General features: G+C 42.0%; 1 protein-coding gene across 1 annotated transcript; it reads left to right on the top strand.

Annotated features, from left to right (window-relative positions):
* The first annotated feature begins 3,234 nt into the window (after nucleotides 1–3,234).
* Nucleotides 3,235–8,035, top strand: LOC124258574 (3-[(3aS,4S,7aS)-7a-methyl-1,5-dioxo-octahydro-1H-inden-4-yl]propanoyl:CoA ligase-like). The gene is made up of 2 exons (XM_046692639.1): nucleotides 3,235–3,353; nucleotides 5,722–8,035. The coding sequence occupies exon 2, from the start codon at nucleotides 5,736–5,738 to the stop codon at nucleotides 7,377–7,379; it is 1,644 nt and encodes a 547-aa protein (XP_046548595.1). The 5' UTR covers nucleotides 3,235–3,353; nucleotides 5,722–5,735; the 3' UTR covers nucleotides 7,380–8,035.
* The last annotated feature ends 7,851 nt before the right edge of the window (nucleotides 8,036–15,886 follow it).

Genomic DNA, 15,886 nt, shown 5'->3' with positions numbered 1-15,886 from the left:
ACTCACAACAGAGCCTATGCCACTCTTTTTGCTCTATCGGTTTGGAGGATGGATAGCGAAATTACTCTTGCCAATCATGCTGAAATGTTAACCCCATTTATTGAGTACCTTTTGTGATTTTGCTGGACAATAGCAGGAATATATATTATTATTCTCTTTTGAAGGCCTGGATTCGCCGGGGTTCTTTTTGCTTAATTGTAGCGATCCATATACGTTCTTGAGGATTAAATGAAAGGAAGTATTACATTGGTGCAAGTATGTGGGTATCATCCTGAGTGCTGTGCTAACCATCAGGCAAACATTGGAAACAAGAGTGAGTGAGTAACATTAGTTTTACGCCTCGTTTAGCAATATTCCAGCAATATCAAAGCGGGGACACCAGAAATGGGCTTCACACATTGTACCCATGTTGGGAATCGAACCTGGCTCTTCGGCGTTACGTGTGAAATCTTTCACCACAAGGCTACCCCAATATTTACGGCAGATCTACTTCTGGGACGATCTTTCGTCGAATTGAAACAGGTATATCGATACCATAATCGAGATATGGTGCTGTGGTGGACGTTGAAGTGTCTTGCAACGGCAGACTGGGACTTCAATGGCGATATTTCTGTCCGTAGCATTCAATCTTGGCATTTTTTTATTTTCGTTTAAGTCGTAAATTTCGTAATGAAATCATAAATTTGGTTTGGCCTTTTATAGTCGATGTCTCTACTCATGTTTCCGACACATTGCACGTGCATTACGTGGAAAACCTTTTCTGCATGCACTTTTCATGTATCGTTTTCAGTTTTATGAAAAACGTTTACAAACACATTTTGGGATGCGTTCGCGGGCAATACACAACACCCACGACATGATTAACGGGGATTCAAACAAAGGAACTGACGATTGCTGTCAAAATATATCGAAATGAACAGCTGAAAACGCCTGTGCGTATTTGAGATTACACTATCTCAGTGAAGTACAACCGCCTTCGTTGTGTAGTGGTTAGCGCTCCGCGCGGGAGGTCGCGGGTTCGAAAACCGGCCGGGTCATACCAAAAGACGTTAAAACATGGTACTTGTTGGTGCCTACCTGGCACTCGGCAGTAATCGGTAAAACAAGGACTTAGACCTTACCGTGGACCTATCCTCACCCCTCGTCATCGGCGTGAACGTCTACATTTGCCCTACAACACCAAAGCTGGCGATACAGGCAATGGAGAACTGTTCTGTTCACAGATGAGAGTCGGTACGGTGTATCAACTGCAGATGGCAGAACAAAAATATGGCGACGACGTGGCCAGCGTTACTCAGACCAATGTGTTATGGAAAGAAACTCATGGGGAGGTGCCAGCATCATGGTATGGGGTGGAATAGGCCTGAACGAGAGAGCCCATACTGCCAGAGCTACACGGGACTTCCTACAGCAGAACGGTGTCAACATTATGCAGTGGCCAGCCCTTAGTCCTGATTTAAACCCAATTGAACATCTTTGGGATGAAATTCAGAGGAGACTGAATAATGTCATACCAAGGCCAAACACAGCCGATTTATTGCGCCAGGCCTTTCTCAGAGTGTGGATCCAGGTGCCAATGGCCTTCATCAATCGACTGGTGCACTCCACGCATAGACGCTGTGCTGCAGTTATTGCCGCTCGTGGTGGTCACACTAGATACCGAAGTCAAGAGTCTGAATGGACTGTAAACGTTGACGTAATGCCTTGAATTTGTGCTGAGTTATTCATTGATGTGTCAAGATATTGTACACAAAAATGTTTTTTGATCCGCTTATTATGTCCACTTCTGTAATGATTTTATTACAGTGCCTATCAAATTTTGAATTCGTACTGACGGGTTTTTTTGCTGCTGAGTATATATACATACATATGAGCCCAGAGCTCCATACCTAAAAGCGGCCTTAGCTCTGAAGTGATCATATCTCCAGTGCTATAGCATTGGCTTACGATTATTATATCATAATGATAATGTTCACCACAAGGACACATGCCACAAAACCATTGTTTGATTTATCGAGCAGTATCAATGTCAGCTTTGAGTTCGGCGTATCTATTTTGGCAGTGTAGATAATTTCACGCCTGGCAATGTTAATTTCGGGTCCAGAGAATCAAAATATTAATTTTCTTTCGTGTGGACAGTTTACCTAGCGTTGGCACCAATATGATGGTAACACGTCCGGAAACAAATAACCAGTCAGTAGGCACCTGTAAGCCGATTGTGTAAAGTCGAGACATGATTGATCATAGTTATGCTGTGCTGCACCAGACAAATTGTACCCTTTCTATGCAAACTGTGCAGAACAAGATTTGCATACCCTTTTCACGATCAGCTGGTGTCAGTGAAATTCAGTTATAAATTCACATAACTGATATCTGGACCTCGGTCCACACAGTGCTCTTAGCGCTTAAGTGATCGTAACTCCCACGCGTAACTTTGGCCTACTGTTGTAGCGCTAAGATCGCTTTGTAGAACGGGGTCCAGGCCTTGTCGTGTATCATCCGGGTTAGAACTGGTCTTCAGTAACACATGCTTGTTTGCCCGTGAAGATCCGGGTTAGAATAGGCCTTCAGTTACCCATGCTTGTCGTAAGAGGCGACTAACGGAATCGGGTGGTCAAGCTCGCTGACTTGGTCGACACATGTCATCGTATCCCAACTGCGTAGATCGATGCTCATGCTGTCGATCACTGGATTGTCTAGTCCAGACTTGATTAATTACAGACCGCCGCCAAACAGCTGGAATATTGCTGATTGTGGCGTTAAACGAACGAACAAACAAACAAAACACCTTTATGTGGCATAGAAAACCGAGGCACTAATCCATGTCTCCCTCAATAGGCAAAGCTTCTAAACAGGTGAAACTATATCTTTACACTTTCTCAGTGCATTCAACAGCCACTGTGCCAAATGAGATTCGATTATTTACAGACAGCAATCATATACACTACACCGTGTCTACTGCCTAGCAACATATTAAACAACAAACAAACTTTAAAATTACAACTGTTAAGATATACGAACTATTTTATACATAACGAACTAATGTCAAGCTGACAGTAAGTTTCGTCTCCTTGTCCTATTTACCCGCTATTGAAAGGTAAACTTTTACCTACTCGTGGTCGTTGATAACTGGCTTGTCACAATGCCCTTGAATAGGTCCAGATATAGGACAATCTCGATTCGTGTCGTATCTTATCTAGAGATTGACTGTGTAGATATAGCCAATATTTACACTAGAGCATAGGTTTCGTCCCACATTGTGTTGCTGACTACAACAATATCACTTACCGAGTATGTGAATCAGTGATTCAGGAGCAGTAGTTAATGCTTGCATACAGCAAACTGAAGGACCGGTAAGTATAAAGTATTGCACATTCATTAGACGTTAAGTCAAATTTAGTACTTAATGCTGGATATAAATTAATGTCAAATGAGTCAGACATTTCCTGAAACAAATGCATGTATTAATGTATCCTGGGACCCTATCCACAAAGCGGTCGTAGCACTGCGTCATTCGTAAGCTAGTGATGTAGTATGGAGTTACGATAGGTCGTAACGTTACGAACGCTTTGTAGATTGGTACCCAGATCTTCTATACTACTTATGGTTTGCTAAGGATCGCCAATTGAAATGTAATTCGTCAATGGGTGTACATATTTACATGGACGATATTGCGTGAAGACAACACGTGAACGTTTGAATGTGACACAAAATACCAACAGTCATGTGAACAATACTGACGGGTCACAGAAGTATCTGACCATAACTGAAACACCAGAATATCCAGAAAACAAATTCAATTTCCATTATTCCATCTAAAGAAGGCATTAAAGACCATGGCACGATGATGCGGTGAGACATCGTCATGACGATGTAGCCCTATCCGATGACGATGTGTGCAGCATACGGTGTCTCGTATCCACCCACTGAGGCACACATCTGGTACATGTATAATGCAGTGCTGTAAGACATGACGGTCGGTCCTTTCTGCTGCATGATCCGACTCTAAATCCAGATCATATTCAACTACGATGGAATCCTGAAGTCCTCGAGAACGACAAAGTGTAAAGTCGACACATGAACTCGACCAATCAGTGACAAGTTACTGGACCCAAGTCCTGGCCCCGATTTCTCGAAACAAACTTAAGTTTTTACTCAAATTTCAAACTGAGTTTGACAAATTGAAACAGCTGAATTTTTTACTTAGCTGCATTTTTAAAATATAAAAGCCCAAACAACTTAAGTAATCTATCCACCAAACTCAAATTGTCTACTATGTTTGAGTGTAATATCGATTTCAGTTCATATCTGGGAAATCCATTTTTCTCAAATTTGAGTAAAAACTCTAACTTAAGCCAAAAACGTTTGTTTCGAGAAATCGGGGCCTGGTCTTTCCAGGTGACGTGACCTTCAGCCTAATGAACATGTGCCTGTGATATCAGCTATAATGACACTCTGTGTGGGACCAGAGTCACCATACCTGTTCAGTAGCATGCAAATGTATGCCTCCGTAGCCGGAGACAAGTTTCCACCGTCTCTGGTGAAACCTTAACGTTTGGCATCCCGCAGGTCATTTCTGACTGACTGACTGAGTCTACTTTTACGCCGCTTTTAGCAATATTCCAGCAATATCACGGCGGGGGACACCAGAAATGGGCTTAACACATTGTGCCCATGTGGGGAATCGAACCCGGGTCTTCGGCGTGACGAGCCAACGCTTTAACCACTAGGCTACCCCACCGCCCCAGGTCATTTCTGAGAGTGGTTGCAGTCACAATGTGATGACGTTTTCCTGCAACAGGGGACACCTGTCTTGACGCTGTGTGGTTGAATGCTGGAAGCCCGCTTCATCTCGGGGGAGAGCTGATCCAAACGTTTAGTATCAGTCCCATGCCCTGCTGTGACACTGCCTGACACTAAACACGTTTGCATCGTGTCATTGTGTGTTGACGACCCGTGAAGGTCCGGGTTAGAATGAGCCTTCGGTAACCCATGCTTGTCGTAAAAGGCGACTAACAGGATCGGTGGATCAGGCGCGCTGACTTGGTTGACACATGTCATCGGTTCCCAATTGCGCAGATTGATGCTCATGCTGTTGATCACCGGATTGTCTAGTCCAGACTCGATTATTTACAGACCGCCGCCATATAGTAGGAATATTGCTGAGTGCGGCGTAAAACTAAACTCACTCACTCATTGTGTGTTGACACAGTTAAAACCATGCCTATGCATTTTCCCAATTCTCCAATTCCCAAGTGAATTTAGAGGGAGCTGCAGTGCCTTCAGTTCTAGAAATTCTCAGTGTCAAATGTCGTGCTCTCAGAATGTCAACAATAACGATAAACCCAATCATACAATTGCCCTACCAATGGTTACCCAATCACTTGGTGAGTGAGTTTAGTTCTACGCCGTTTTTAGCAATATTCCAGCAATATCACGGCGGGGGACACCAGAATTGGGCTTCACACATTGTACCCATGTGGGGAATCGAACCCGGGTCTTCGTTGTGACGAGCGAACGCTTTAACCATTTTGCTACCCCACCGCCCCAAAATCACTCGGTAACGGGATATTCCAGTCTATATTAGTTGGAAGATTTTGTATTGTCAGGAAACTCTAAGCGTTATGTGAACATGATAACAGTATATATCGTTTTATCACTGCTTTTAATCACAGCATTATCCATGCCTCCTGTCGGATGACACTGTTTTACTTTATTTAGATAACGACATCAAGATGGAAGAGAGCAGAAGTATCTCCACTGGTCAAACATTTACCGATCGAATCTGCTTCTGGGGAAAGACTGAGCCTGACACGCCCGCCTTCATTTTCTGGAGCAAGAATGGCAGACATGTCTTGTCACGGGGAGAAGTCCTGGATCTGTCTAGTAGGTTTGCCTTCAGACTGACTGAACTTGGTGTTCAGCCTGGAGATGTGGTGTGCATTGCTCTTCCCAACTGTCCAGAAAGAATCATAGTTGATTTCGGTGTACACTTAGCCGGAGCTGTTACAATGAACGGCCAGACTCTACGTTCTGATGGTCAAGATATTATTGAATCAATGTGCAAAGCGAAATGCAGAGTTCTTATCGCTGATCCAGATCAAGACAACGGCGCATGTAGTATATGTAAGCAGCGGTTTGAGTTGGTATCTGATAACAAACACAGTTCTGTTATCAAGAGCGAAGATGTCCCAAGTTTGATGCATATGGTATATTGCAGAGCCAGAAAGTCTGAATTCCTGACATCTCTTCCAAGTGATACATATATCAGTAGGAGTAGAAAGCCCACAGATATCGCATCTATATTTACCACTTCAGGAAGTTCTGGATACAGCAAGCTGGTTCAACACACACACAAGGCTCTTCTGGTCATTTGTCACAGGTTAAGAGAAATCACCGGAATACGTAGCAAGGAAGATATTTCTTTTACTACAGCTCCTCTTGGGTGGATTGGCGGCTTCCCGGCATATTTCCTGTACTCTGGCGCTCCGACTGTCATCATCGATGACACAATTGGAGGAGAAGCTGACATGCTCAAGTTCATCTGGAACATAATCTGTGATGAAAATGTATCCATTGGAGGCTTTGCATCATTCCAGCTACTGGGCATTTTCAGTCGAAGAGAGCTTTGGGAATCTTCAGGAAAGAAACTGAAGAAGGTTTTAACTGGTGGGCAGCCTCTCAAGAGAGAATGCCTTGATGCAGTAGGTAATCTGTCAGACTCTATACTGAATTTCTATGCCTCAACAGAAGTTGGCGTAATTTGTGTTGTTGAGCTCAATGAAAGTAATAAACATGAATTCAAGAACAATATGACATTGAACCCGGTGTCGGGAATGGAGATGCGTGTGGTTGATTCAGAGCTGAAAGACGTGGCTGGTGAAACACGTGGGGAGATCGTTGTACGCTCCGAGACTCTAACTGTGGGATACATTGGAGACACTGGGTCAAACGCTTCGTTTCTTCCAGATGGTTGGTTTCGTACGGATGATGTGGGTTACGTTGACGCGAGAGGTGGTTTTTGTGTGGAAGGGAGAAGTTCAGACGCCATCATGCATGGAGCCTACATCCTCTACCCGACGTGGCTGGAGGAGAAACTTGCCTCATGTCCTGGAGTCCAACAGCTTGTCATTGTTCCTGTGCCAGACAAGCTTGTGCACCAAGAAATATGTGCCTGCGTCAAAAGGAGTGAAGGATCTCTGTCAAGAGAAGAAGACATCCTCCATTTTGCTAAAGCTGCAATCACAGGGAACATTCCTTCCGCCATGAACGTAGTTCCGAAATACGTTGTATTCTTTGAGGAGTTCCCTCTCACAAGAAGCCTTAAACTGAACCGAAAGGAGCTGGCAAAACTCGCCCGAGAGAGGCTTCAGTTATAGTTGCCGTAGTCTTCGTCATATATTTCAAAATGTGCGGTCAACATATGTTGTTGAATACGATAAACAAAATGGCACAACTGCCCAACAGTAAGCAGTACTCAAGACATGTAGAGATATTTTAATTAGTTTCACGAATACCATGTACTATTTGCAACAGAAGCTTTACATTCCAGTGATATGCAGACATTTTTCGCAATTAAACCAATCACACCCGGTCGCACGAATGCAATTAATTACGTCTTCCCTGACTGCCGTTTCTATGTTTATGAATATCATCCCATTGGCGTGCTCATTGACCAGTATTGCTCATACAGAATGCGATTATATATTCGCTATTATTAGTTACCCGTTGAAGATATCACTGTTAAATACATCTACAATGTTATTACACATTGTGTAACAAGCGAAAGCGAGATAGATACCAATTCCATTCACATGTTTCATAAATATGGTATTACACGGGACATCGTTTAGTATTCTCTACGTATATGCACAATATTGAGAATACTCGGATTGCCAGATATTCTTCATATACAGATCGCCCTGATCATACTAGCCAGCAAGTACACAATTGTTAATGATGAGTTGCTCTTAATTTACCGACATAATATTCAATGTACTTAGAGGTTTATCAGATAAATAAATGTTTAAATGTGGCTGTGTTTAGTGCTTTATCGTGTCATTGGAAAAATACATAGTTGATTATGGTGTGTTGTATGACTTTTATAAAGTAATGTCACAATGAAGCACGCTTTTTTTTACTGTGTTGTATTGTCTCTCAAAATTGATACTTATTTCCAAGTTTCAAAATTGCGCCGATCGATGCTCATGCTGTTGATCACGGATTGTTATGCCCAGACTCGATTATTTACAGACCGCCGCCATATAGCTGGAATATTGCTGAGTGCGGCGTAAAACTAAACTCACTCACTCACTCACTCCAAGTTTCAAATTTTAAGGATCTTTTTAAAACGTATTTTTTTCAATTAAGATAGGAGTATTCATTAGCTTTTGAATTAACATGTTTTAATTAACGTTGGTGTGATTGATAACTGTTACGGCAGGGCTACTTAATGGGGTTGAAGTATTGTAAGAAAATTGTCCTCGGATGATAGCTTGTGAGTACTGATACAATCACAGTACATTGCAGACAAGCAAAATTGTACACTTTCATATTGGGACATGTTTTAATTCATGGCTATCTTTGTCTACAACAACCAGTGACCACGGTGGTGGCATTAATCCTGCTGGGGATTCATGCAGGAAGCCGAAGCACTGTAGGTCCCTGTGACTAGCCTTGGTTGCTGGTAGTAAATAGCTCGTTTTAAATTTAATATTTCTGTTTGTTTCGAATAGAACATTTTTATAGTATTTAGACTCAAATAGTGCCATGATGCTAATGTACATGATAATGTTAACAGAGCTTTTCTCGTCACTATATGACTGTACTATTGCTGATGTGACGTTACATTTTAAATCACTAACCAGCTCAATCACAATAATAAGTTATAAATCCACGGCGTGGTCCAGAAATTTGAAAGGTACAGTCCAATAATGTGCTGGAAACCCAGTTCTCTCCGAATATGTTACTAGGTCTTTCAGTGTTTAACTATGCTTCTGCCTTTGTCAAAAGGTTAAGGCCTTACCCCTGTACTACGAGCTATCCCGTGGTGTAGTGGTCCGTCCGGAGAGCGGAAGGTCGCGGGTTCGATCCCCTGCCGCGTCATACCAAACGACGTTAAAATATGGTACTTGTTGGTCCCTGCCTGGTGGTCGGCATTAATGGGTACAACAAGGACTGGTCGGCTCGGAGTCATTATAATGTGTCTGAGTGGGGTATTCATGTTTAACTGCGTCATGGTATTTCAGTGGGCTAGCTAAGCCATGGCTAGTACAAGCAGTCACACATACACACGCATGCACGTCGTCATATGAGCGAAATATTCTCAAGTACGACGTTAAACCCCATTTCACCAACTTCGTGCTATCCCCACACATCAAGCTAACAAGTCGTGATACAACTGAAATATGATCACCTCGATCTTCACTCATGACGAGGTGTTCCGTCGGGTACATGCACGCAGTAAAAGCCTGATGTCAACAATAGATTCATTGATTCGAGAGTGTAGTTTTAAATGACGCTAGCGCTGAAGTGTCCCTTTTGTTTATCTTCTTATTTTGCAATAATACAAGTGTAAATATCACAAATGCCTTATCTTTTTGTGTCTATCACTGGACGCACATGTCAGTATGTTGCAATTGGGTCCGTGGCAGTGTTGGGGCGGTGGGGTAGCCTAGTGGATAAAGCGTTCGCTCGTCACGCCAAAGACCCGGGTTCGATTCCCCACATGGGTACAATGTGTGAAACCCATTTCTGGTATCCTCCGCCGTGATATTGCTGGAATATTGCTAAAAGCGGCGCAAAACCCAACTCACTCACTCACTCACTGTGGCAGCGTAACAGCTATACCCCAGTGGGTACTGCCTGAATAATCTTCACATGTGAGGATTCGAACCCGGGCCCTCGGTGCGAGGAGTGGACGTTTTATCACTGGGCTACCCCACCGACCCATATTACGATGCAATAATAACGTGATCATATCGTTGTGTACTTACTCGTGTCAGGTTAAAGTTTACTTAAGAATTGTAGATGAGTTGCGTCAGGTTGCCATAGTACAAGTTGCCGGATATCACGTTCTGAGCGTTAGTCACATGGTGGTCGGAGTGCGGTTATAGGTTTATAGGCACACCCGCCCACGTTGAACGTTTAACAGTGAACGTTAATATATGGATCAGAGGCGGACTCAGAAGAGGGGGGTTGGGGGTGGGGTGGGGGTGGCGGAGTTGCGTGATCGCCAAATATATACATATACCGTTCACTTCTGTGAAAATGTGTCCTTACTACAGACATAATCCCCAAAAATATTCGTGATTCTTCCCCGTATTTGTTTCGTATCAATACTAGAATCATGTTTCGACGCGTCAGTCAGATATATGTGCACATACATGTATATAGCAATATCGCACACGTCGTGTCAAGGTGTATTTTATTGGGCAGTTAGTTTCACTTTGAACATACATGTATATTCTCAAGGGGTATTTCACTGCGCAGTTATTTTCAATTTGAGTGGGTGGGTTCCTTTAACATAGCACATATTCTCAAGGGGTATTTTATTGGGTAATTATTTTCAATTTGAAAGGTGGGTGTTATAAACTGGTTCAAGATGTATTTGCACGCAATGATTACGGGTTCAACACTATGGAGCAGATAATCTGTGTCTCAATATACGAAACCAGTCATATACTGAAGACAGCATATTCAGTTGTGTCTGTAGCAATGTGTCTTGATCACAGACCCGTGAAGAATTGATCTTCAGCAACCCATGCCTGTCGTAAGAGGCGACTAACGGGATTGGTTGGTCAAGCACGCTGACTTGCTTTACACATTTCATCATATTCCAATTGCGTAAATCGATGCTCATGCTGTCGATAACTGGGGTGTCTGGTCCAGACTTGATTATTTACAGACCGCCGCCATGTAGCTGGGATATTGCTGAGTGCGGCGTAAAACTAAACTCACACAATCTTGATCACAGTGCACTAACCCTCCACAGAGGAGTTGTTGACATTGGCGTCTCTGCTGTGTTACTAATTTCCTTGCAGTGAAAACTAAGCAAAAGCCAAACAAGATATGGCTTGAGATAAGTTAAACATTACACTTTGCTGGATAAGTGTGCCCCCTGAAGTCAAAGCACAAGACTAGAATGTGGGACTGTGCCAGGCAAGTATGAACGTAATGACAGGTGGTCTCACAGAAATTGGAATAAATATTAATATACGTATTTACATTGATAATACGGTACAAATATCGTCTGATCATAATCCGTGTTTGCTCGCATTATAAGGAGGGTGTCGTGTCACACAGAAATTGTAAATACCCGGATGGTGGCTTGTGTTTGTGACAAAGTTAACTTTAATACGTTAGCGGCATGGGTTATCATTGTTCGTGTGATAATCGAGATAACGAGGGATGTTCTTCAGTGTCCGAAAACCAATAATAAGCTATATACGTTTGGTCCCCACATAGTTTTCTCTTTCTTTCTGTTTGTGTGTTGTTGATGGGTTTTTTCAAAGGACATTATCTGCTCTAACTTTTAATTTTTATAAGTACCACCACTATGGCAATACGCACATGTAAGAAGATCTAATTACATGCCCTTAGAACATCTTTTGGTGCATTATTATACATGTCCTTGTCAACTATCGGAGTATCTCTGTAAATAGGGTTATTTAAACGTTCGCTCGTCACGTCGTAGTCCCGGGTTCGATTCCCCACATGGGTACAATGTGTGAAACCCATTTCTGGATTTTGGTGAAATATTGCTAATATCGGCGTTAAACTAGACTCACTCACTCACTCTGTAACTGTTTCAGAAACTCGCTTGTATATGTCTATGCTGCGGAAATTTCAAATTAGATTTACAGGTTAACAGTGTGTAATCGTAATCACTTCCTGAAAACTGAAAAAAAGATTCATGACAGAAAAGGTCTCATCAAACAGCATAAACACTAAAGTATTTCATCCCACTGTCTTTTGATCGTCAGTTTCTTCATCAAATATTTCTACCTACCTGAAAACATTAACTGTCGCCATGTATGTAATGCCAACGTCGTCTAAATTATAGATGGTTCTTGTAATTGTTTGCTAACCTGTCGGCGTCCACAAACATGGTTCAGTTCATTTTGATTAGTTCCTAATCGAGTTCCGGGGAGAATAAAACGTTGGCAATAAGTCCCGGTAGCACGTCCCTGTTTTAACGTGGATGTAACATGTGTACCCTTTAACAACATTCCAAGCTGTGAGGCTTTAGAACCATAATCAGATATACTTTGTTGAGCATTACCATCTGTAATAATGATGATTAAGTCAAACGACTCCAGCATAATTTGTTTTGGTCGCTTGGTTTTTTCAAAATGATTTTGACTCAAATTGATTCTCATGGTCCATTACGACTGAAGCAAGGCCGTATGCTGGTGTTGCGAACACTAAACTCTGCCTGAGGTGTATACTTTATCTCGTACGGTCTGCTTGTCTTTAATGTAAATGCTGATGCTAAGAGACAACGTGTAGTTAAAGTGTAAACACATTTGTTCTTGAAACGAAACGTACACGAAGCCTGTGTCTCTTACATCAAACGGCAGACACTGGAATGTAATGTTTATCATGATTTGCGCTGTAAGTATTTTAAAGCATTACCAAATTACATAGATCAGCAATACTTTCCGGACACATTATCCTGTACCAAGTTGTCAACACTAACAAATTGTGCTTCTTACATTAACGAAGCATTGTCACTGCGTTCTTCATACATGTGAATCTGGTTGTCAAATGCCACTATCTTATAATTACACATGTTTATTTGTATTGTACGAGGGCCTAAGGCCTTGTTACGAAATGAACTTGATTGATTGAACGGCAGACACTGGAAAAGCCTCGTTTTTCAGGAACCAACAGAATGGGACAGTGTAAAAGTAAAATGTCACTATTAACTGAATTATATTTTCATTACCACCCGTTTGAACCTAAAGACACTTCCAGCGATGCATATATGTGGGGGTAGCTGAAATAACCGAGCCTGTATCCGGAAATCCACTAGTTTATTTTACAACAAATGTGCGTGTGCATGTGTATTTTGTGCGTATGTTTGTGTCTGTGTCTGTATTTAGGCGACTTCGTCACGCCAGATATTGCTAAATGCCGGCTAAACCCTCATTAACTCAACCATCTACCTTTCTCTAGAATCCCTTCATCAGCTGTATTTTGTGACTTTACTTTAACATTCATGACGTCCCTCTTCCGTCAAACGTTTTTGACATTTACATTCCATAACGGTTAAGTTACCTTTTTCGCTTCGGTAGCACAAACACAACTAAATCTATATGAGGGGTGTTTGGTTTTCGTAACTATAGCAATTGTCCAGTAGTATAATGGCATGGGACACAAGACATGGATTTCAACATCGAACATCGTCTTCCGCGTGACGTGATAACGTTTTAAAAACTAGAATAGCTGAGTCCCTCCACTACCTTATTTTTTTGCATAATAATTGCTTAAACAGTAAAAACAATACATCTTTTCATAAATAAAATTTCTTTTCAAACTTTAAAAATTGAAAAGAATAGCATAATACACAACTCTTGGTGGATGTCTCAGGCATCTTAAATAAAAATAGAAACCAAATGTGGCACTAATTCCCAGCTCTTTTAACATTGTCGTGGCCATATGGCTGCAAATTCATTTGTACTCCTGTCCTAATTGTCCCAGTGTGTTATATAAATTCTTTGATCACCCACAGAGTATTGTTTACAAACATTATGCAGGAATGACTTATGGTTAAATGGACACAATCAAATTTAACAAAGAGCAGGAATTTCTTTTGATTATAGAAAGGGTTTTCTCGATTTTCTTAACAGGTTAAATAGGTATAAAACTGTTCCCTGTTATAACGGTGGTTTGGGATTGATGATGATGATGACGACGACGACGATGATGATGATGATGATGATGATGATGATGACGACGACCACAACAACAACGATGGTGGTGATGATGATGATGATGATGACATGCCCTCTACATAGGAAAAATGTCACGCATTCGGTTTCACTCGAAATGACCTGTAACGTGTGATTGCTCAGACTCTTCAAACAATTCCTTAAGAACTGTCCTGTTTTTGCGTGATAAAAGCCACTGGTATGATATGGCTTTGCAACTGCTGGCTGATTATGGCCTTTATACCACTTTCAGCAATATTCCAGCAAAATCACGTGAGGTCAAATCATAAGCGTTTTTCACATAATACATTCATCCAGGGAATCTCTTCCGGGTCGGGCTTGACGAGTGAAAGTATTAACCACTAGGCAACCACACCGTTGGATATAACAACGAGTTTTCATGTGATCTGTCCAAAGTGAACCGATCTTTTAATTCTCAGCGCTATTTTCGCCCAGTGAAATATGTTTCTGCGAATAATCACAATTGTCTGGCGATGGCGTGTTCTATGTATTTGAGTAAATGAGTGAGTATGGTTTTCGCCGTTTTCAGCAATATTCCAGCAATATCACAGCGAGGAAAATGGGCTTCACACATTGTACCCATGTGGGGAATCGAACCCGGGTCTTCAGCATGACGAGCGAACGCTTTAACCATCAAGCTACCCCAAAGCCCGGATCTAGTCAAAAACTCAGTAGCATTTAACAGTTATGAGTCCAAAGAAATGTTTGGGCAGAAATTGATACTGGCCGAAAAGCGGACAAATATCGTATAAACAATTTTTTTTTCGTCACTCTTATCATTGATGACGAAATAGAAACTTGATGTGTCAGAACACGGGGTGCCTTCAGTTATCACGGTGGACCCTCCGTGGGCTGGTGGTGAGAGTCTGTCCAGGGAGCGGAAGATTGGTGGTTTTATGCCCGGTCACGCCGTACTAGAGGTACTAGAAATAGAAATATGGTGCTTGATGTATCCCTGTCTGGTGATCGACATTAAGTGGAAAATGCAAGGTGAGTGAGTGAGTATGGATTTACACCGCTTTTACACATATTCCAGCAATATCACGGCGCGGACACGGAAAATCCAAGGACGGGTCGGAATCAATATTCTGTGTCTGAGTTTGGTATTTCTGTGGGGCATTGTATCTCAGTGGACTATGAAACCGTTATCAGTCTTTCAAAGCTCACACGCACGCACGCACGAACGCATGGATAAGTGCAATAATCGTAAACGCGACGATAAACTCCTTTCCACCTCATGCTCTACGGTGGTGTCAGGGTAGGCGTTAGGTGGGTATCTGCCTGCCTTGTCGTTGAGACGTTATACGCTGGGACACCGAACATCAAATCAATTGCACGCATTTTCCACCGTGCCACTTGTCTCAGCAACTCCTTTGCTCCCCAAGGAATATCGCACGTTCTTCAATGCATGGTCAGAATTCACTTGAAGCGTAATACTGTTTTCCCATTCTTGCAATACTGGTAGTTAACCATGAAACGAAATGAGTCGAATTCCCTTTCAATGTCCATTCTTCTGTATGAACTTTCATTATCATGTGTCTAAATCAAACAGTCTTTGCATATATTCTAGCCTCCATTCATTCATGGAATGCACAATAATTGATTCAAATTACAATATTGCAAAATTTGAAATAACCGTTTGCATTGAGCAAAAGAAAAACATGCACCGATAGACTAATTTCTGAACAGCTTGGCCATTTTTATGAAACTCTAAATAACTGGTAATTCTTGAGGCTAGAATCACAGCACGACATAATCAACCTTCCCTACGACATTTGCATAGGGGTCGAGGTATTTTCGAGATATTGTTTTCGCCTTTAGAACTATCTTGCAGCAAATCACTATGTTTGATCTTCGCTAACCACAACGTCGGAGGTGGAGTATGTGATCTACAATCTGATACCGCCAGCGTGTGTGACAACCTTATGTTT

This window comes from Haliotis rubra, unplaced genomic scaffold, assembly GCF_003918875.1.
Source record: "Haliotis rubra isolate DU_JTF1 unplaced genomic scaffold, ASM391887v1 Scf7, whole genome shotgun sequence".
NCBI lineage: Eukaryota > Metazoa > Mollusca > Gastropoda > Lepetellida > Haliotidae > Haliotis > Haliotis rubra.
Note: the sequence above shows the minus strand (reverse complement) of the source record. Positions and strands in the feature narration are given on the sequence as shown.